The following is a 24,118-nucleotide window of genomic DNA, read 5'->3' on the forward strand; positions in this document are numbered from 1 at the left end:
AGGAGAAAGAGGTTGTGTTGTACAAATGCTTGAGGCAGCAAACACTGGCAAGGTCTTCTGCCTGGCAGAAGGTGACTAAATATATGATTCTCTTGTCTTCTTTGTGGACTTTTTGAGACTGGCCAGCAAGATCCTCATGAAGAAGAGCTCTTAGAGAAATCTGTCTGCTTTTCTTGCCCCTAATTGGAGAGGGCTCAGGCTCTGCTGGTGGCAGGAAAAGGAAAAAGTGATTCCTTCTCGTTTTCCTGGAAGAAAATAGATTTCAGTTAGTTGGCTTTTCTAGGGTGCCTAATTTAACACAACAGTCAAATGAAGATATTTTTTTTTCCTTTGAAAGGACTGTGTTCCCAATCTACGGGGCAAATTCAACAGCAATAGTAACATCAAAATTAAACTAATCAGATTATGTCTGGATGAACCCAAATGTTTTTTTAGACAGAACAAGCGCTCACAGTATGTGCCAAAATGAGGAGTAACACATGCTATTTGGAATATGTTTAACCAAGAAAAATGTGCTTTAATTGGGTTATTTTAAAGAAGTTTATGTTTGAAAACATCTAATTTTAATAAAAATGATATTTGTAATTTCCTATTCAGATAAATGTTATGCCCGTAAAAAACAACACAAATGGATTTTTTTTAATATCTAATAGATGGAGTATTTTAAATTCTACTTTATGCTCTATATGAATTTTCTGACAGGATTTCCATCCTCAGGCTTTAGGGAATACACTTAAGCACTGATATTTTGAAACTGTGGTCATTTTTAATCTTTAGCAAGTAGCCAGTTAGACCTCGTTGGCTTTATGGCATTCAAACCTCTCTTCAGATTTCACTAGGTGTTTTGCCCATTATAGCAGGGGTGTCAAAGTCATTTTCCCCAGGGGCCACATCAGCCTCGCTGTTGCCTTCAAAGGGCCGAATGTCATTTTAGGACTGTATAAATGTAGGACTAGTTACATTTACACAGTCCTGAAATGACATTCGGCCCTTTGAAGGAGACAAGGTGGCCTTGGGCAGTGAGGTAGACATGAAGGCCAGGGTGCCTCCTGTTTCACTTGGGAGTGTGGGCGTAGCTCTCTTCAAAGAGTATTATCCCACTCCATAACAAACTGTGTCAGTTCTGAGCAACTTAAATGTGCTGCCTTGTGTGGCTTGAGAGTCCTTTGACCTCTAATCAGAAGATTTGGATCATTTTTTTGTCAGTCATTCTTTGTTTTCCTCATGTGGGGCACACACAGCTCCCACCTCAGTGGTCACCCAGCACATGCGAGGTGCCCAAATATACACTGAGCAAAACCACCTGTTGTTCAGGTTTTATTCCATGAGCCTAGTGTGTTTATTCCGTGTTAGAAATCTAACCATTGATCTCTGAAAACTCTGTGAAAAGATACAATTCAGTGTCTTCAGCAGGCATTGAAAATACTTCCAACACCTTGGTGTGAGGGACACTAATAGGCTCCCTGTAGCTTCCAGGCCATACGTTCATTGTGTTTCCCTTCTCCTCTGGTATTCTCACTGCCTTCCACTGTTGCGATCGCCATTCCCTTTTCTCCCATCTGTTCTATTCCTCCTCCATCCTCACTATATATATGTGCCTCTTTGCCTCTGTTGTACTATTCCTTAGAGCAGACTCATGTTTTCAAACAACCACATTCTCTTCCTTCAACTCTGGCCTTATGCAAGGAGTCTCTTTTCCTAGCTCTCATTGCTGATAATCCTCACTCCTTTTCATTGCTTTTAATTGTTTCCACACATCTTCCTTTCCCTCTGGTAGACCTTTCCCTCTGGTAGACCTTTCCCATAATGAAGCCCATGCCACTCCTGAAGAGATGCTGCCCTCAGGAGAGGCTGTGAGAGCAAAGTGTGCTCCCTGATCCACCTACTTCTAGTTTACAAGGTTGCCTTGTGTGCGCAGCTGGGTAACAGCTTCTCCAGGTGTCCCACCGGGCACCAAGCGAGTTTTGAGCTGTCACCATTGCTGGCCTCCCATTCTGGTCTGGAAGGTGATCTTTGGAGCTGCTGGGAGCTGTGGCACCAGGTCTGGGCTCTGGTCAGAGTCTTGTCTAGGGGGCAGCCTCAGTGAGGCTGTCAAAGGGTGGTAGAGCCATACCCTAAAAATGCATAATACTTCTTTCTGAAGTACCCCTATATGCTCGCGTGATAAAGACTTGGAAACTCCTTCCCTAACTGCTGAGATAACGTGCAATAGAGACACAGATCTGGGTTCTGCATGTTGATGACTCAACAATGACCTTTGGAAAGGAAATTCTGTGGGGGAATGAGAGAAGGTGATGGTGGGGGATGGCAAGCAAAGAGACAGGGGCCTCTGTGCCTGCAGATGAGGAAATCCATTACAGCTGCACCATTGTAAGGACATGAAACCAGCTCCTGCTGTGCCTTTCCTTTTCATGTTGTTGCTGCACCTCACTGCTGAGTCTCCTTTTCAGAGTGATTTTATTATAGTGATATATTAAATGCAGGAAGATAGCATAATCCTGAGCTGTGATTAGAAGCTGAAGAAGGCGGATGTTTTAAGCTAGCCATTAGTATAGCGGATTTTTCTCCCAGTTGGCAATGTAAAAATCTGTAAATCATATAAATAAGCTAAAAGACTAAAAGCAAAATGAAATAATTATTCATTTTGGGTCAGGCTTTGCTTTTTAAGAGCCTAAGTGTAATTATTCTGGCACAAGGGAGCTTCTAATGGTTTTAAAGCAAAAAGAGCTGGCTGCAACAGGAAACCTTGTGCCTTCGAAGCAGTGAGCACACTGGGCTGGGCAAAGCAGTGAGACAGAGTCCCATCAGCTGGAGCATCACCAGCTTAGACTTGTGCTGGGGCTGAGTGATTGCAAGCTTGGGTAAGCTGGGAGCTTCTTATGAGGAGAAACAGAGAGCTTGGTCTGTTCAGCCTGGAGAAGAGAAGGCTGAGAGGGGATCTCATAAATGTTTATAAATATCTCAAGGGTGGGTGTCAAAAGGATGGGACCAGACTTCTTTCAGTGATGCTCAACAATATGATGATGGGCAGTGGGCACAGGCTGAAACATATGAGGTTCCATCTGAATATGAGGAGAAACTTCTTTACTGTGGGGGTGCCAGAGCACTGGAACAGGCTGCACAGAGAGACTGTGGAGTCTCCTTCTCTGGAGACATTCAAACCCCACCTGGACACATTCCTGTGTGATCTGCTCTGGTGAACCTGCTTTAGCAGGTGGGCTGGACTAGATGATCTCCAGAGGCCCCTTCCAACCCAACCATTCTGTGATTCCATGAAGTGTAACAGCTATCAGGGAAAAAAGATTATTTGCCTCCCTTTTCCTTAATTGCCTGGACTTATGATGAATACACTCTGAATCACCATGTGTTACAACAGAAGTAAGAGTTTTAAGCTTGAGGAGGGGGATATTCCTTTCAGGAGAAACTGTGGCTCGACACACTTGAACCATGTGTGGCCAACAGTGTGGGGCTTTTCTTCCAGCCTGCTCTCTGCTCCATCTCAGTTAAACAAGTGGCACATCTCAGCACATTTGACTGAGCTGCATGGAGAAAGAGAAGTGATTTTAAACTACCGAAATTGTAGGAGTAATATTTTTTGTAAGGCAGCAAATATATCAGGTAGTTGCAGAAATAGATCTTGCAGTTCAGAAATAAGTTTTGATTAGCAGAATATCCCAGGCCCTTAAGTTTTGGATGAAGTTCAAAGGAATCCTTCCAGAAAGCCAGTTCAGAATTTAGCCAGGCCATTCTGTTCCCATTTGTCTCTCTAAAGCCTAGGAAATAAGGAGTTTATTCAGCAGTCCACCAGCACAATTAGTATTAGCTCAGAAAATGTTCCTCTGTTTGGGGTACGACTTGGCAATGTAGAGAACAGATCTGAAAATACTGAGACAAAGAGCAGAAAGTGCTTTTGCTCCCTTTTACTAAGCTCACATCTCTACATTTTGAATTCTGGCCAAAACCCAAGGTAACATAAAGTTGTAAACAGAATAAAGACAATGTTGCAATGGCCTCAACAGTTTGTAAAAAAAAAAATTAAAAAAAAAAAAAAAAAATCTATTTACCTGCAATGTCCTGTCCTTGTCCATAAAACTGAAGTTTTATGTGCAAATTTTAATTTCTAGTAGAAATGAAATACCCTACACAGTGTATTTTAAATTGAGTGCTACCACTTGAGAGAATGTGTCTTCATAATGAAATTTCTCATCTTAAGTTAACTGTCGACCCAAGACATTAATATTGTGCAATTGTACCTGGGAAAATGCTAATCCATCTTCCCTTCCACCATGGCTGGTCAGACGTGAACAGAAAGGTCCCATGGGTGTGCTGGGGACAGAAGAAACCGTGACTCTGCCGTCTGCAACACACTCCATCTGGCTTTTGCAGCACCTTGCAAAGGGCACGACTGCTAATTAGAGTCCTGTCCCTTTAAATTCCTGTTGTATGCCATGAAAAATTGATATGTGAAAACACCTGCAGGCTGGGAAGAAGAGTTTGAGTGCTTATGCCTGCATTTTAAAATAACTATTTTTCCCTCCACCAGGATTTATTGCATAAAAATAGCCAATATTTCAAACCTCTCTCTTCCAGGAGTGTCCCATGTGATCTCTGTGCATTTGCATCCTCTCTTTTCTGTTTGGTATTTACACTTTTCCTATTAAAATTCTGGACAGCTGAGGGATAGATTACTTTCATTGGAATCAGTGACTGAAATTATTACATCAAGGTCATCAGGTTAATCTCCTGTCTTTATAAAACAGCATATAATTTTAGATCCAAAATTATCTAAAGTGGATAAAGATGTGGGAGAAATGAGCTGATATAATGATGCATAAAACCTCCCATCAGCGGGTATTTCATATCTGCCACTTAAGGATGAAAAAATTGTGTAGTTTATAACAAATTCCACCTTTTTCTTTGAGAATTTTGCAGTAATTAAAGAACAGAGGTGACTGTTGCTCCACGTGTTGCTGTCAGTCATTCCTTATCAGTTTTTATTTCTGATTTTGCTGTTCTGTTGTCTTGGCTCCCCCTTGATTGTGAATCTATTCACATTACAATTTAACCTTGCAGCATTCTAATTTTAACACCACAACACTACAAAATAGATAAACACACAGACTAGACTCTGTTTTTCAATGATGATGCTTATTTTCGTTGCCCTGCTTCATTTTTGTGGGGAGAGTGAGAACTCTTGCTTTGTGAAAGGCAGACACCTAATGGACATCTAAGAGTGTATCTGGAAATAGAGGTATCCTAAATCACAGGCTACATTTGAAAACACAAGCCACTATGGATAAAATTAAACATAGGTAAGATCCTGGCAGGCACATGTTGGCTTTGCCCTTTCTGTATGTGGCAGAAATCTGGGGAGCAGGGACCAGTGGCAGGTCTGTCTTGTTCCAGCTGTCAATGCTGAGGGAGATTGCCTGGGAGCCTGCAAGCGATGGAGCGAGTACTGTTGTATTTTACGGTGGACGTCCTTAAGGAAGAAGCAGGGCTTGTACTAGGATGCCATGTTTTCAAAATAAAATTGGCAGTGTTTGTTCCAGCCAAGAGAAATTCACCACAATATTTTGCTCCAGTGGTCATGGTAACTCTGGCCAGGAGCCTTCAAATGTAAATCTCCCTAAGTGTCTGCTCTTCATCATTGAGGGTAAAACTTTGGCCCAGACCCTGAAAAATCTTGAAACCTTTATTTTAAAGGGCAAGCATTCACTTTCCCACATTATTACCTGCTGAGAAAAAGTAATTTAAAAAAAAAAGAAGACATTTTTCTTTTTTAAAGTCACCCTGTAAAAAGGATGAGAAGTGTAAGCTACGGTCCCATTCTTTCCAAGTCTGTATTTTTCTTCATAAATAACAGCATAAACTAATGCATATACTGAAGTCTGCATTTGTTGCAGACAGATCCATGACTTCCAAGAACAAGTAAAACACCTTTGTACCAGGACAGAGATGGTCCAGATGCTGTATCTTGCCTGAAAGGGCAGGAAATCTGTGCAGGAATCTCTTTTGTGCATAGGGATATAGCAGAAAAGATTGTTCTGAATAGCTGTTGCCCGTGGGAAGCTTTAGAAGTTCATTTTTAAAAGGTTTTCTATCCCATATATATTCAGGTTTTACCTGTTTTGCAGTCAGTGTTTGCAATGCTAGGGAAACAAATATAAAACAAACTCGCCTTTATCCTGATGTAACCAAATGTGTGCAGATGTGATCTCTGTTTGTTTGGTATGCATGAGGAGAATGGGAACATCTTTTATTTGGACATTTGAGAGAGCACTGTATTTGTTTTTTTCCTAATCCTTTGCCATATAAAAAACCAAGCGGTCAGGACAAAGATTATGTGATGGGTCTTTTTGATCCCAGCAAATACATTATTCAGGTCTGATAAGGTGCCCTTTGTTTGAAATGTTTGTACCTAGCTTTTCTGTTGCAATTTCAGAGGTGAACAGAAAGCATTCACATATGAAGCACGGGATTTGGTGCTCAGCATTCTTCCTGTTCAGAGTAGCTCACCTGAAACTGTTCCAAGATCTGAGTTTTTGGCACTGTTCAAGAATTCAGCTGATGTCATGAACTGTTGCTGGCAGATGCAGCAACTTCCAGGGGCTAAAAAGTGTTGATTCTCCAATTCTTTTTTTTTTTAAGTGCATTAGTTTATCATTTTTATGTGCATGTATTTTTACAGTTTTATAAATATATTATCTTACAAAATTCTAAAGCTTTTAAATTATTTCTAGTCTCCCCCTCAAGATAGTGACACCATTTCAGTCAGTACAATTTTAGCAGATGATTCCCCCTCATTATTTTGAATTTATTAATGATGCAGGTTATTTACAGCTTTATGATTGCAATGTGTAAACCTTCACAAACAGACTGACTCTTGTCAGAAACTGCACGTTTGAAAGACTTCCAGGGTTGCTGCTACTTCGGGGTGGGATCTGCTCCACCTGGCCTCTTGTGGATCCTTTGGGGCTTCTGCTCTGGGAAGCCCTGCTGATGGAGCCAGCTCATGTGGCTCATGTACAAATGCTGCCCCCAGAAGTGCTACCCTGCAGTATTTTTCTACCTCACCCAAATCTTCGTGATGTTGTGCGTTAGATGATACAAGCTGAAGCAGCCTGTTGCTGAGATAGTGAGGAATGACTGGCACTTGATACAACCCAACCGGACGTCAGAGATGGCCAGTGGAAATCCTTTCAGTCCTTCTCCTCAGCTGCAGAAAAATGAGGTGTGTGCAAGGAACACCAGCAAAACTCCTTTCTTTGCCAAATATTTCAACGCTTTACAACATGTAAGTTTGTTCCAAGCAAAGATATTTGTCCTCTCTGGCTGCTATACAAATAAGATTGAGTGGCAAAACTGAAAATAAAATAAATAAGTAAAATAAAATTGTGTGCAACTGGAAAAAAAGCCTCTCTGGCATTTTCAAGTCCCTTTTTCAACTTATTTGTGTTGTAAAATCACGCTTCCACAGGCTTGCTTAGAACCAGGCCTACAGCTAAATATTTACCCAATAGATTTTGTTAAATCTGTTTCAGTGCCTCTGGAAATGAATTTGCACCTCTAATACCTAAGTACCCTTTGCCTCTGGGCATCTGTAGTGAAATGCAGGTGTTAGAACAGCTGAAGTAGAGATAACTGATAACCTGAGTCAATAAGCAGTGGATTGAGAAGGCAGAATGATCCTTTGTCTCTCCAGGGTTTGGAAATGGAAATTTTTGAGCTGAAAAGCTGAACTAGACTGAGATATTTCAAGTCCTTCAGATGATGCTTGAGAAGGATTTTCAATTGTGTTGTCCAGCTTCCTGCACCCTCCAGGCCAGCTCCAGCCCTTCTCAAGTTGGGTCTCCTGGCAAAGCACATGGAGAGGTGCCGCCACCCCCTGCACCGGTGGGAGAGGGGAAGGGGAAGGACAAGCTTTTCTGGGGGAAAGCATGGCGACAGCCTGCATGGTGACAGCCTGCATGGCGACGGCCTGCATGGTGATGGCCTGCATTGTGATGGCCTGCACGGCTGGGCCTACAGCTGGAAGGACACTGTCTTCCTGGAAGTGCCTTGGTCAAGGGACAACAAAAAGCCCTGGTCAGCTGAGACAGAGCCTCTCCAAGACCCTCAGCCCTGCAACAGGTTGTATTCAGTCTCCTTAGCAGAACAGGCCAGACACAGGAGCTAAAGATTGGCCACTCTCCCCACCTATAAAAAAGCTATAGGAGGTAATCGCACCAGTTTTTCTTGGCTGCTTGGTGAATATGATCAGAGGGATGGAACACCTCTTCTATGAGGACAGGCTGAGAGAGTTGGGGTTGTTCAGCCTGGAGAAGAGAAGGCTCCAGGGAGACCTTATTGCAGCCTTTCAATGCTTAAAAGGGAACTATAAGAAAGATGTGGACAGTCTTTTTGGCAGGGCCTGTTACAATAGGACAAGGCGTAATGGTTTTAAATGAAAGAAGGGGAGATTCAGGCTAGACATGAGGAAGAAATTTTTTAAACTTAGGGTGGAGAAACACTGGCATAGGCTGCCCAGAGAGGTGGTAGATGCCCCATCCCTGGAGACATTCCAGGCCAGGATGGATGGGGCTTTGAGCAACCTGATCTAGTTGAAGATGTCCCTGCTCATTGCAGGGGGTTGGACTAAATGACCTTTGAAGGTTCCTTCCAACCCAAACTATTATATGATTCTATGATTATGCTGTGTTAATGCATCTCACTTTTTAGTCCTGCCCCTTTTCTGCATACACCTGGTTCTCCGCTGCTGAAATGCTTTTGTTCTTCCCACTGACTTTGCTGCAACTCGCTCTCGCCCAGGATCCTGCCAGAACTTCTTTTAGTAGAAGGTGAAGAACATCTGAGGAGGCACTTGTGCCAAAAGGCTTTATCTGCTCCCTTTTCTAAGGGAGGGGCAGCTTCTTCACAACACTAGCACCGCTCCTCGTCACCTTCTGTCTTTGATACACTTCACTGATGTATAGGGTGTTGTGTTATTGTCATCTTTCTCAGAGGTGAAAAGGGAGTTCGGCAATTCTTTTGTCTTTCGTGTTTTAGCCTTTGACGTCTGTTCAACACAAGAGAGAGACCAGAGCCCAGTGCCCAACATCCAGCTGTGCGGTTCACTCTCTTCCTTTGCTCTGTTCACACTGGAGGCTGGGGCAAGAAGCAAAGTGATAAGCTGTCACTCAGCAGTCTGCTGTACGACATCGCAGCTCCTTGGTACAACACAGGGGGAAGTCTGAGGAATCAGAAGTCAGTGGAGGTGAATGGTTTGGGAAAGAAGGGACGAAAGAAAGGTAATAGTGCAGGCAGAAAGCAATGAGGAAATAGGATGTGGCTGCTGAGCTAGTCTGTTTTAAAGGCTGCGTGTCTAAGAAACTAGACTATGAAATATGTAGGAGGAAAAAAAATATGTGCAACTGGGGAATGGGAGATGATCCTTTGCTGATAAAACTCTATTACCTGCTATTTTATACCATCTGGGAGTTTGGCCCAGAAACACTTCTGGGGTCTCCATTTCTTCTTGTTGAAAATACAGTGTTGGACCTACAATATATATTTTGGAGATTTTAAAAGCCACAGTCTGTAGGGCATTCACCACATCTCTTGAGAGACTGTCCACAACCTCATACATCTTTCACTTCAGAGTTGTACTGTTGAGATCGGACATTTTCCATTTTTAAATATAATTCCTTTTATTCCTAATTAAACCCTGTGTATCATACCTAATAATTATCTCCTCAACATGAACAACAGATACCTATTTTATTCCCAGTACATCAGCTTTTAAAAAAACTGTATAGTTTTGTCATTTTTCTCTTCCCAGAAATCAAACCTGCCTGTCTCCACCCTCTGAGTATCTCCCCATCTCTCCTCCTTGCTCCTTCCACTCTGTCAATAGCTCCCAGACAACTTGGTGCCTAAACCTGAATGTGATATTAAGTGTGGTTGAACCAGAGCCAAACGAAGGAAGAAGGTCTCCTGCTCTGATGTGATATATTTGATAAGGCAGACCGAAAATGCACAACTGTTTGTTTTTTTTTGCCAGAATACTCAGAAAAATGGCAGACATGGTCTCAGAATTAAGCAAATGACACCTGAGGTGCAAATGCACTTGTTCTTGTTTGCAAATATCATTAAGCAGCTTAACTCAAATCTGCTTATCATCAACTATTTCAATTTAGATGCCTCTGGACCAATTTAAGGATTGTCTCGGTCTACCAGCAGGGCTCAAAGTGGACATGGCTTTGTTCGAGCAGTGGTGTGGCACTTTTAACATGGACTTGTCAGTTCCAGTTTGTGTTGCTTTCTGAAGTTAACTGGTCGCTGGAGTGAAAGCGGCTGTGTGGAGCATCCCACCGACGAGCTGGCTGCTGGCTGGGGGCGCTGGTTATGCACCGTGCCCCCAAGAGTGGAACTGGTCTGTAGCTACCTGCTGGTCCTAAGTACTCTGGTAAATGTGCCTCTCACCTGTGACAGTCAGTTCAAGCACATTTTCTTGTCTAAGTCCAAGCCTAGTGAGGTTACAGCTCTCTCAGAGGATCCGTGTAGTACTCTCGCTCATGTGGCCCAATTTCCAGTGTCCCTGCGGTGGCCACTAATTCCTCAGCAGCTCTGGCTGGGTGCAGCTTCTGTGCTGCTGTGGTACACAGAATCATAGAATCATAAAATCATGTTGGTTGGAAGAGACCCTCAGGTTCATTGAGTCCAACCATAACCTAACACTGTCATTAACCATGTCCCTAAGAACCTCATCTATGCTGTAAATGGTTACAGGTGATTGGTACCTGATGCTTAAAGTGTCTGTACAATGTTTTATCTGCTCAAAACCAAAGTATTTCACATAAAAATTGTTTTGTAAGAGTTCGCATTGCTGTTCTCCCTCACAGAGTATGTTGTGCCTTGCAAGCTGCTGGAGGCCCTGATGCCCCATGCATTTCTGTAGAGTGTCTCTTTGTTTTCATACTGACTGTCCGCTCCCCTTCTGTTGGCAGTGAGCCTTTCTCGTGGTTGATGGACACGCATTTTTGGCAACTGGTCTTTGTGAAATGCATGTGTAAGTGTGTTGGATCTTGAAAACGGCCCCTTTACAGCTGGGAGTTCAGTGGTTGGGGTTGCTGCATGGAGCGGGATTTGGGGCAGTTCTCCTAGAACTGCTCTGTTGTGTGGTTTATGCAAAAAGCTAAATGCATATATGATGTAAGGATGTGTAAGTTCTTATTTATTCATTGAATAGCCTCACTGAAGTCCACATTAGTTCTCCCAGGATAAAAAACTATCCTGTGCAGGTAAGGCTCCTGGCAATGGGGGACATACAGCATGTAAAACATTCATCTTCTCTTACAGTCTACACCTGCATTTAAATGTAAAATGTTGGTTTTGTACTAAATGTATGTAGAATAATAGCAGAAATAGAAGGAAAATGAGATCTTTGCAAAGAAAGGAAGTATTGAAAAATTAATTTGAGAAAGTTTAGTCTTTGGTGGAACATGACAGAAACACATGCAGACATAAAGTGCTGTGTGAGTGTGCGTTGACTGTTTTGGCACCTCTTGTAACCTGTCATTAATGTTACAAAAGCCATTTTTCTGCAAAAGTTGATGCATTCTGTACATTGTAGAGCAATTCTTGGTAGGAGCCTGTCTTCCGTCTTGACTACCCTTAGATGAGTTTGTCTAAGAAGCTATGTACTTCATTTTACATGAAGAAGAATCTCTTCTAACAATCACTTGGGGATTTCAAAGCACATCAGGAAATTTTGCAGCCATAGGTGCCGGTCTGATTAGCTGAGCTGCTTCTGGGCTTTCCCCTGCTCCCCTTGGCTTTCTTCACACTCCCTCCTTGCCGTGGGAAAGGTGAATTCAGGACACTGAAACTTCTCCAGATGAATGTCTGCTTACAAGCATATTTCTAACAGCTGAAAAGTTTATGCTGCATTGGAGAGATTTTTATAACCTAAATGTTCTTTCCCATTATAATTAATATTGTTTTATTAAAAATGTTCCTCTTCAAGTATATTTTGTGTGTATAACAGTAACTCAAGTTTAGCAGGGTCCAACCAGTGTTAGAGGTAACGTGTGTGTCCAAGAGGAAGGAACAGGATCAGTGAATCATGTGCACCCTCTTTCTACCGAGTCCATTTACAAGCATCACCAGCCATTATCTTTGCATTCAATATTTCAGGCATTAGTTTGCTGTTCTGGTTTAGTGTATGAGACTATTTGCTACGTAATTATATTGTATTTCATTTTCTTCTGTATGCTATTGTAATAATGGTTATGCCTGATAAAATAATGTCAGATTTTAATTAGGTTTAAAGTAATTTGTTATATTAGGGTTTTTATTTGAGAAAATAAACTAGCCAATAGAGCTTATCAAGCTGTCCATTTTTGTTTGTTTGCATTTTCTTTCATTTCCTGTCGTCCTTTACCTGTTGAAACAAGTGTCTGTTTTTTCCTGAATTGTTTTAAGTTATTACAGCCCTCCACAGCCTTGTGTCTGACATGTTGATGTTTTAGTGAGACCACAAGATGCCTAACTTAGTATTTATTAAATAGATAATTTTGCAAAAATTCCTGCTCCTAAAAAAACAGTTGCACATTATTAATCACTCTAGTTAATTAACTAGACTAACGCGAAAGAGTATGGTAATATCATATGAGAATAGTCCAGCAATGGGAGGCAAAGACAGAATGCATTTGCATCGAAGATGTTTTTGTAACAGACTAACCTCCTGAGGAGGGATACTTCAGGAATAACCAGTGATGTATGAACGGACATAAAATGTAGTTGTCTTCACAGTTTACTTTTAGAAAAGTGACCTGAGTAGCATCTCAGCATCCATCCAAATAATGAAGAGGAGAAGGATGAAAGGGGGGAAGATTCTTGTGTTTCTTACACCCTTCTCTTCAATTCTTTAATTCCTTTTGTTTTCCAGGTGACCTCAATACTCTATAAACTTCCACATCACATGCAGAGGAGGTGTGTTCTCTATTAGATACATCTCTGCACATGACTAAAGCTTATATTGTGTTGGGAGATATTCTGGCTCCTCCTTGAAGTGCCATTTCCAAGTACATTCCCTTTTATATACTACTGCTTGTAGGCTGTCCTTTTTCTTTGACATTTATTAGGGACTAAACAGAAAGCCCTTTGAGCTTGGTTCAGAAGTCCATTGCTCTTCAGCTAAGTACTCAGTCAGCACAATGGAATTCGAGCATACGCTTGGAGTTCGGTGTGTGCGTGTAAAGGCTTTGCAGAATAAGGACAGATAAACGAAAGCTTTTGTTGAACTGGAGCCCATCTGAGTTTGCTTTTCCTATGCATTCACCATTAGAAGACTCAAAAATGTTTGTATTGGCCTGTAATGTCACTTAAATTTTTACAAATCTGGACATCTCATTGCTTAGATTTATTTTTTTTCCTGCTGTTTCTTCTGATATCACATGGTAGGGCCAGCCTACCTGTTCCATTTCTGTTGGATGTAGCGACTGTATTGCTGTACTGCTTGTGTGGTTATTCATGGGTATGCAGGTAGGCAGTTATGGAATGAGAGTGCTTTTAATCATTCTGCTTTGGGATAGTTAGTATCTTAACTGGGTATCTTGAGGACTAAACTATTATGGCCAAGGCAGCCAAGTGAAATCATGTTAACAATGCACTTGAAACTTGTTTTCCCACCACAAACTTAGAGACTTAGATGTGTATCCTTCAGTGTGACCTGGTACTTGAAAAGAGAAGTAAAAGGACAGGTTGGTGTCTGCTTTAAAGGAATCTTCAGCTGAATGGAGCCACTGAAATGATCAACTTGTATCACTTTTACCCAAGTCATCAGGACACTCATAGAAGGAATATGGCCAAGTCAAAAAGAGAAAATCTCACATTTCCTTTTTCCCTGACAATGGTTAATTGCTAAAAGTGCGTTCTTCGGATATTAATTAGATCAGCCTGTAGGCTGCTCATACTTGCATTAAGAATCTGATTTCTCTCTGCATGAGATTTGTACAGACTCGGTAATCAAAGCTTTTTTTTGTCTCAGAATGTATACTTAATCCAAATCTGCTCATGAATTTGTTAATTCCCATCCTAGTGCCTTTCTTCTGTCCTAGTGCCCACTTTCCCTGAACTTCAAGACAAACTTACAGCTACCACTATGAAAGAATATATGTGAACAATTTCATCAGTGCCTCATCATTCTTTCCTTTGGAATTTCTTCCCCACCTTTTCCTCATTTTGATCTGGAGAGGCTTGGATTTTCATGGAAAGGTTCTTAAAGGTTCTTCTTTTAGCTGTGTTGTTTATATATAATTTAGACCACTTTTCCATGAATCTATTTGTTGTAATATTTCAGAAAATTAAGAAGAGGAAAAAGGCCAAAGGGGCCCATTTCAGGCATAAAGATGAAAAAAAAATCTTCTTGGTTGTCAGTTGAATAATGGAAAAGTCTTCTTAATTGATAAGGGTTTTTAAAACTTCTCTGAATCAGTCGCTATTCAGTTAATTGTTTGGATTCCAAAACTTTTGATCAGGTAAGGTGACAAAAGCCGGCAGCCTATCTATTAACTGATTTGCTTGACTACCCAACAATACTTAATTTTAGTGAAAGATTTTCACGGTACACGCAAAGGAGCTCAATAATTTCAACTGCCTAGGAATGTATCTTCTCCCACAGCTACCATTTGGTTTATTTAGATGTTTTTATAATTCTGAGGAGATGAAAGTACCTACTGCCCTACAGAAAATAATCATCAAATCCCTATTTACAGAAACTGACAACTTGTATTATTAAAATTGGCAGAATCCAGGCAATGCTTCCCAACACAGTTGTATCACTGACAGCTTACTCAAATGAATTTGGGTTTAATTATGGCAGCACAAGAAGAACTGAAAAGTCCCTTTGACTAAGTAAGAGTTTAATTATGTGTGAAATCCTGCAGCCTCCTTTGTGTCTCTACAATGGCAAATAAAAAGACCTCAGAGAAGACCAGGGTACCAAAGTATCAGAGTATCAATTACGTGCTTCCTGTGATAAATCCTTATCCCTTGAGTTTCATTACAGTTTTCCCTATGAATTATGCCTTGCTTAACCAACTGAAAGAAGTAGAGTTGCAAATTTGAGTGTTTAAAGGTGATCAATGCTTTATTGATCCTGCTTTTCAGAAAAATAGTTTTTAAAAAAACTAAGGAAAAACTAGCGTTTGGGTGAAATCCAGCTCCATGATGAGGGAGTGGAAAAACTCCATTAAAAAAATTAATACGTCAGACAAGCAGATTCTGTATCATCAGCTTTTGTGTCTGAGTTTTGGGGTTTTCTTCTGTTTCTGGAATGTGTTTTGAATGTAACACAAAAGAAGGATTGTTAGCGGAGGTTGTTTCTAATTACCCCTCAGCTGATCTAATGCTCTGAAACATCATGCGTGAGTGTAAAGGAAATCAATATCTGCTTTATTTGTTACAAAATATTTAATAAAATTTAGATGAAATATTATTTTAAGATAGCATTTGAATAGGACTTTGAAAAGCTGTATTTAAATCTGTACCAGTTAGCTAAAATCAATCCCTACCCTTTATCAGTACTGCTTATCAGTAGTGATGGCAATGATGCATGGGAGATAAGTTTTTTGGAGCTGACCTAAATGACTTTATTGGATAATTTTGTACTCTCAAAGGGTGAAAACATATCTGAAGCACTGAACGTTCGTTTTCTTTCCGTGTTTCATTCAGTAGACTAGTTTCTTGTAGTGCCAGGAAGGCTGATTCTTAAACAGTGTGGTTGGAAAAAGATATCTAAGCTACTCTTTTAAGACAGTTCTTAAAGTTTCACATATATATTGTCAGTCTCAAGTACTATTTCTTTAAAATGTCTTTCATATTTGAATTCTGTGTGATACAAGAGAAGTCCTCCTTTGTGTCGCACAGAAAAGCTGAAAATTGTACTCTATAAGCACCCATAAAAAAGCAGGAAAACAATGGTTTTGGGATATATTTTGGCCCAGTTTACTAGCAGTTTAAATTCCTAAACTTGATAATGCCCAGTGCACGTGGAAGATGACTGACGGTTCCTTTGTTCCCTGAAGCCAAACAGTCACAGCATCCTCTGTCAAAGTTCTGGTTCTGTACAGTATTAAATATGAAATTAGTCTATGTTGACTCTCATGTTTTCTGTCTTCAAATTGCCCTTTCTTTCTTCAGTGATGAACCTCTTCGCAGTTTGTTTTTCAGACCTCACAGATGAGATTTGCATAGCATTCAGACTTCCTTGAAGGCTGAGCATTATGAAAATGAGTTGCAGTGAGTGCCTTTTTAGGCATTTTTGACAGTTTTCTACTAAGGATACGAAGCTCACAAAAGGGCAACTGATGAAAAATCTGCTGGAAAATTCTTTCCTAAAAACAAGAGACAAATTTCACTAAAGAAATAAATCAAGTGAGAATTTCAATTTTTTTGTAATATTAAAATTGCAAAATATAACAAACATAAGAGGCAGACATACATGTTGGAGGTGAGCTTAGCAACAGCTTTTATTTTCTTCCTTTACTGTAAATGCTCATCTAGATAAAATGCAAACAAGCACTGTAAGTGCAATGCAATTATACCTTGCCTCAGGAAAGAGCATTGAACAATTTTATGATAGTGCTAAAGATTAGTCCTGGAATGTAAAGCAGAGGGAGACCTATTATGGACCTGCTTCATTAAAAGATGTGGAACAAGCCATTCATAAGGCACCAATAAATCCATTAAGGGGAAGAGGGCTCTGAAATGGCCTTTCGTGATTCTCGTTACTAACTTCAAGGATTGCTGAGGTTGGTGACTTTGCAAATACGGTTTTAGTTGGCAGTCACTTTTAACTCTCTGTTCTCCAGTCTAAATTCACTTTGAAATAAGCAGCTGTAACTCTGCTCTAGTTAACTGAGCAGCATCCACCTACCACAGCTGAATTTTGAGAAAATGTGATGCGAGTTAAAAATCTGTGGAAAATCTCTCTCATATTGCAGTGAATCCTGCTTGCACAGCACTCCAAACCTACCTGTTAATACAGCTTTTGAATTCTTCATGAAGTCACTGTAAGCTTAGACCTCAGCAGGCTCTTTCATTTTCATAAATCAAAATTTCCGATGCAGGTAAACCCTGAAAAGGAATAGCAGTTTGTTATGTACGGAGGGCATTTTGATAAAAGTGCACCGAGCAATGGCAGACAAGAAGCCTGTGCAGCTGAAAAATGTTACTGTTGTCTGCTCAAAGCTGGCTCTAACTATTGACCAGTTGCATAGAAAATAGCATCTGATTTGTCAACAGCATGAAAAAGGGCCACTGAGAAACCAGCACATTTTTTCTGCATCCTGATGCTTCCAATTCCCAAAGACACCAAAGCGTATATCTAACATTTGACATTTCATGGAAGTTGAAGATTTCCTCACTAGGGAAATAGAGACTGCTCAGAATGAAGGATGCTTGAGCCTGGTCGATATTTTCTACCAAACAACGGTGCTCTTTCCAAAAGTGATCTCGAGGTGCTCACTATGGGTTTCACTACTCTTCTGGAGCAGACCTTCCAGCTAGAGGTTGCATCCCAGAATGCTCCCAAGCGCTTCAGAGTCAAAACAAGCATGACTGGATAAGACTCAGGCAGAGACAAGCGTTTCTCTTTTTCCTCTCTGCATGCTGCAGTGGAAAAGAACAACTTTTTTCCAGCCTGAAAGACCATCAGAAGTGTCACCGGTCAGGATTCAGAGCCTCTTTTTTCAGCGGCTGAAGGAGCAGGGGCTGTTCAGCCTGGAGAAAAGGAGGCTGAGGGGAGACCTTATCACTGTCTGCAACTGCCTGAAAGCAGGTTGTAGCATGGAGGGGGTTGGTCTCTTCTGCCAGCTAACAAGTGATAGGATGAGAGGAAATGGCCTCAAGTTGCACCAGGGGAGGTTCAGATTGGATATTAGGAAAAAATTCTTCACAGAAAGGGTTGTGAAGCAGTGGAACAGGCTGCCCAGGAAAGTGATAGAGTCACCATCTCTAGAGGGGTTTAAAAGACATATAGTTGATGTTCTTAGGGACATGGTTTAGTGGTGGACTTGGCGGTGCTAGGTTAACGGTTAGACTCAATAATCTGAAAGGTCTTTTCCAACCAAAATGATTCTGTGATTCTGTGAAATTTTTTGTGCCACAGTTAATGGATTTTAGCAAACAATTTTCCTCGCTGGTGCACTTCCCACCTCCCTGAGACACTTCATCCATCACACATGAACGGGATGGGGATTTGTGGAAGTGTTAATGGGATGGCTTTTCTCAGAGCCGTCAAACTGTGTGTATGTGTGTGTGCCAGGTTGGGAATCTTTTACAGTCTCTGGGGGAGTGTATGGAACTCTCCAGAGGGGAGCTACTTCTCCAGGTATAGAGGCAATTACTTCTTTTGATGGTTTTTTGGAAGCTAATGATTTAATTGTGGCAGGCAGTGCTTTTACCGTGCATAGAGCTCATAAGTCAAAGCAGCACAACAGGAAAGGAAAGAAAAATGAGACATTTAGTTCTTGCCCTATGTATATTATATGATATACCCTCCTAGATTTTATAAACAAATATATTAAAAAATAGACCAACTATGCTTCTGATGCATGGTAAGCATGAAGATGAAATTGTAATCAAAAGAGTTCAAATCAAACTAAATTATTTCTTTATTATTTTTCTGCAAGGACTACTAATATCATAAAAGTTTTCAGCTTGAAACACTTGTAGAAATGAAGCATTAATGGTATGTTTTTCAGAGGCTGGAAACCTTATGCTTGGAATGATTTCTGCTCTGGAATGTCTGTAATGGATTGAAGCCTTAATACCTTGCTAATTAGTACCTTACTAATTAGCCCGTGACAAGAATTTTAATTAGATGCACAGTAAGTGTTCTCGCCCCCTGCAGTGGAGGAGCTAATTCCTGGGGAGAAAAGTGAAGGGAAAAAGATAGCTGAAGGAATCAATAGAAGACAAATGTAATCTAAACCCTACTATGTGAAGAGTGTACATCAATTAATATTTTTCAAAATGATGTCTCTGATAATTTATTCTGTTTGTAAAGTACATTAAAGTTCACTTTGTGATTTCTGCTGTTCCCCTGTAGAACAAATTGTACTTTTTCTTTTTTGTGACTTGACACGTGTTGTAAGCAAAATGAGAAATACTGGAACATGAGTGTAGTCAGTTCTGCTCATGGGCAGCCCCAGGGACTGAACAAGAGCATCCCAGGCTCAAAGCTTGAGTCTCTGTAATCTGAGTTAAAGAGCTGAGCTCTGTACCTGTGAGCTGGATCAAGGTGAACAAGGCTGAAAAGGGAGATGCCCAACACCCATGACCCATGGCATTAGTTGAGCCTGGGCTGTAGCACATGCTAGAATTAAAAATGCATACAAGAAGCTTGGAAGACGCAGTTGAGTGAATTCTTATCAATGGCAACTCAAAAATAGCAATATTGATGAGCACCATGTGCCATTTTTCTTGTATCAGGAAAAGATGTGAAGGAGGGATAGAAGATACCTCTCTGAAAATACTGCCACTGCTGGTGTTCTCATTAGCTTAATGGAATATATCCCATTGCAGAAGATTTTAGGATTGTCATTTGGGATGAAGGCTATTGTAAAATCTGCAAAATATCTAGTGCAGTGAGAGTCTTAAATATATAAATACAAAGTTTCTTCCATCTCCAAGGAAGTCTGAGTTGTGTGTGTATAAATATAAAGTTATTTGTCAGGCCTGGTAATCCCCATAAGCCCAAGCAGTGAAGAGGGTGATTGACTTTCAGTAGATAATGGGACATTCTGAAAAATGATGATCAGGTCCAGGGAACATTTTATATAAAGAGATATAAACATCAATAAAAGTAAGGGGAAGATGAATTGCACAAAAGGGAAAACCCGTTAATGAAAGACACTTTAGAAATGGGCTTCTGAAGGAAGCAGAGAACTTGCTCCACAATTTGCATTATTTGAAAAATACCTTTTTAAAATTAATTTTGACTGGGAAAGTTCTTCAACGTGATGAATAAGGTCACAGGTGAGCCATGTTCCAGTGGATGTGCTGTAGATATTTAAAAGCAGTAGCTAAGGAATATTTTTATCCAAGAGGCGGTATGAGAAGGGAGAATAAACTTGCACCTCTTTTGTTTTTGATTAAGTTTGCAGCGATCACTGTGAGACAAATGGTTATTTCACATATGTTAGAGAGCATTGGTGGAATGAAAACAGCCAATTAATAAACGGAGAAAAATCTGTAAGATTTAAGTGTAAATTGTATTAATATCAAGAAACTTAGAGAGGATGATGTAATCTATGTGCCAAAATCAAAGTAACCCAATCTCAGTCTATTAATGTGAACAGTATGTAGTCTGAAAACCAGTTGCACATTGTTTGTAGGATAATTCTGAATGCAGAAGTCAGAGAAAATTATGATGGCCTGTGAACCACAAATAATAAAAGTTAATCTAAATTTGTATTTGCTCTGAAATATTCACTCAACCGCTCTATTAGGCAAAAGACACTATCTTTTCAAAGGGCTTTATTAACACACATGTCTTACATGATCTGGTCGTTTACCCTGGCAAATTTGTCTCCAGTTTGGTTAGAAACAGAACGGAGTGGGGAACTCAAGCTGAGGTTAGTGGGCTTACGTAGTTTTTTCATCTTTTATGGACAGAGATTTAAGGCTGATCCAGGTACAACAGATATTACAATACTACTTACTGTCCAGTTAGGGTGCAGGTTGGTGTATCCTGTTTTGCAGGTGGGTGTGAGCCTTCCCTGACACCTCTAAGCAGGCAAAACACCAGCTACCCCCAGATCAGCGGCAGTGTGGCCACTTCTGTGGGGCGCTACACTAAAAGCTGGTATCTCTGCAGAGAGGTGGAATGTGTTAGCTCGGGGTTAATGCCGTGCTACACACATGTGTGTCAGGCCTGGCCAAATGAGAGCATAAGGGTGAACTGGAGTACCCCTGCAAACAGGCTGCAGCCTCACCCTTTGTCCGCTCCCTAGTAGGACTCCTGCTCACATCATTAAGTGTACACCATAGCTAGCACTTTAGTGGAGCCTTTGTCAATATCCTGAGGATTGAATATGCTCTTTGGAAAAGGCAGTTATAATGTACCAGCGCTTCATTTGAACAGTGCATTTTTGAAGGAGAAAAAAAAAAAAAAACTACAAACAAAACCACAACAAAACATCTTTTATGTGCTTGCCTTTCTTTGTCTGAGTCACAAAGATGATTAAGGGAGTGGAGCATCTCCCTTATAAGGAAAAGCTGAGGGAGCTGGGTCTCTTTGGCTTGGAGAAGAGGAGACTGAGGGGTGACATCGTTAATGTTTATAAATATGTAAAGGGTGAGTGTCACGAGAATGGAGCCCGACTCTTCTCAGTGACAACCAATGATAGGACAAGGGGCAAGGGGTGCAAACTGGAACACAGGAGGTTCCACTTAAATATGAGAAGAAACTTCTTCACAGTGAGGGTGACAGAACACTGGAACAGGCTGCCCAGGGAGGTTGTAGAGTCTCCTCTGGAGACATTCAAACCCGCCTGGACACATTCCTGTGTAGCCTCTTCTAGGTGTTCCTGCTCCAGCAGGGGGATTGGACTGGATGATCTTTTGAGGTCCCTTCCAATCCCTGACATTCTGTGATTCTGTGAGAAATAAAAGGAAACCGATTTTCTGTGCTGAATCCTTCAGTGATTATAGACTTCAGCATCCAATACTGTTATGCTTCCTGTTATATACATATGTGGGTTTGCTATGGGATACGGTGGAATATTTTGAATTGCGGGCCTCTACAAAGCATGTCCTTTATATCCCAGGTGGTCCAATGTTATTTTATGCAGTCTAGTTGAGATAAGAATGTAGATTACAATGCAGGTCAGATGCCCTAGCCAGACTGGCAGGGAGAAAAGGATATTGGTTTGCCAGAGCAGTAACCCATAGGAAGTGGTGATGCTGCCGCTGGTTTCACTTTCTGAGTGCTGCTAAAGATGTTAATCTTTACTCTGAAGGCTCTAGTGGTTTGAGTGCTATATGGTTTGAATGCTGGCTGTGAAGGAAGCTGTGGCTTTTCTCCATGCTCTATCCTGCAGTAGCACTCTTCAAAATATTCTGAAGATTTTTGTATCTGAAAACTGAAGGAAAATGTATTCTAACTTCTCAGCCTTTTACTGGAACTCATTTAATCGGAGATGTACTGTCCTGAATTTGAATGAATTTTTGGAGTGTATTTGCTTGAGTAAATAGAAGGTATTATGTTGTGGAGATTTAGTTGCTGTTGTGTTATTTTTTTTCTGTTTCCTTCCACCCAAAATTGACTAGAAAGACATTTGCTAAACCATAAAATAATATCCGAATCTTTTATGATTTCTTCTCGCTTACATAATTCGAACTGAAGATTCCTTATTTAAGAAAACCTAAAATGAATTTCAGAGCTTGTGTTATGTAAGTCAGTTAGTTACATCAAGCAGAAAAGCTGAACATTGCCTTTGGGGGAGAGAGAGAGGGAGAAAATAAATGCTTGAAAGCAGAGTCTGGGGAATGGAGGACAATTTGGGGACCAGCTTCTCCGCAAACCGCCCCACAGAGAGGCTGGCAAAAGGCGTTGGGTATATGTGGAACACCAGTCAGCCTCAAAGGTTCTCAGGGACCGATTATGGATGCTTATGTACGTATGTTCAGTCTAGGAACAACACTCAATATTTTCACACGATTTTGTCTTCCAGAATGATTGAAGATTGTGGGAAAAGAGGAAATACCATGGCAGAAAGAAGGCAGCTGTTTGCAGAAATGCGTAAGTACTTCCTAGAAATGTTTTGCTGTGATAGACTGAGCCAGTTGCAATGCAGCGTCAGGAGAATTTATGCAAGCTTTCCACCTCAAGTAACTGATATCTCCATTTCACAAGTGGTTTAATGTTGTGAGACCAAGAGTACAGGAAAATGGGCTGATTTGACCAAATGGCAGGAGAGATTGTACTATGTTGTGATTGTACTATTTTAATCAATAGCTTCTTGAGACACAAATGCTGCAATACACAGGTGGAATGACGAGGAATAGAGGTCTCCAAAAGACTACATCTTTTAGGAGGGGTGTCTGTAGTGGGTTTACCCCATCCACCTGCGGAGCACTCACAGAACCAACCAGCCCCCAGTGGGATGGGAGAGAATACAGGGAAAGCAAAAGCAATAAAACTCATGAGTCGTTATAAAGACAGTTGAATAAGTGAAGGAAAGAGCAAAGAAAAAGACACGAACGACAACAAAAAACAACGAGTAATGCAAAGATGGTCACTCACCACCTCCCAAAAGCAGACCCATGCCCGGCCGGTCTCTGAGCAATGTCCACCTTGGAAGACAAAATTTCCCATCCCCTTCTTTCCCTACCCCAGTTTTATTGCTGGGCATGACATTATAGGGAATGGACTACCCTTTTGGCCAGGTGGGGTCGTCTGTCCCAGCTGTACCCCCTCCCACCCTCTTGCTGTCCCTCAGCCAGTTCTCTGGAGGGGCACAGAGTAGGAAACAAAGGCCTGGATGCTGTGCCAGTGCTGTTCAACAACAGCTAAAACATCGGTGTGTTATCAACACTTCTGGAGCCACAAATCAAAACACATCACCATGCAGGCTGCTATAAAGAAAATTAACTCCATCCCAGCCAGACACAGTGCAGGGACTCATATACTACATACCCCACTTTGTTGTGAAGCTTTATGTTCCCTGCAGAGTAGTATGGCAGGGATGTACTATACTAGCACTGTTCCTGCAGTTCTATTGACTGTCATCTCTTATTTCTCTTAGAAACAAACCACCATTTCTCAAGGAAGTTCTATTAGGTATGAAGTTTGAGACTGTCACCCAGTTAATAGGTTCACCTAAGTTCTGTCTGTAATTACTCAGCTTCCTATTATTTGTCCCCTGCAACATAGTAAAAAGTGACAGAACATCTCCGCTGTCTTCTGGAGGAGACTAAGATGGGCATTGCTGGGACTTGAGCAGCTGTGCACACTGAAAGGTCAGGCCAGTGCTGGTAAATTAAATGCACTGGGGACTGTTGCCCAGAGATGAGCCCAGGGCTGACCAGATGCCCTACGGCTGCACTCCTGAGCTCTCCAAATTAA

At 41.1% G+C, this 24,118-nt stretch overlaps 1 protein-coding gene across 32 annotated transcripts in view; it reads left to right on the top strand.

Annotated features, from left to right (window-relative positions):
• Positions 1-24,118, top strand: part of DTNA (dystrobrevin alpha) — a 231,979-nt gene that overhangs the window by 109,360 nt on the left and 98,501 nt on the right. For all 32 annotated transcript variants that reach the window (XM_065053463.1, XM_065053466.1, XM_065053464.1 and 29 more), the window contains one exon: positions 22,725-22,792. In XM_065053463.1, the coding sequence (XP_064909535.1) occupies positions 22,726-22,792 (67 nt within the window). In that variant the 5' untranslated portion in view covers position 22,725. Of the gene's footprint in view, positions 1-22,724; positions 22,793-24,118 lie in introns of those variants that run through there.

The sequence above is a fragment of the Columba livia genome, chromosome 2 (assembly GCF_036013475.1).
Source record: "Columba livia isolate bColLiv1 breed racing homer chromosome 2, bColLiv1.pat.W.v2, whole genome shotgun sequence".
Lineage (NCBI taxonomy): Eukaryota > Metazoa > Chordata > Aves > Columbiformes > Columbidae > Columba > Columba livia.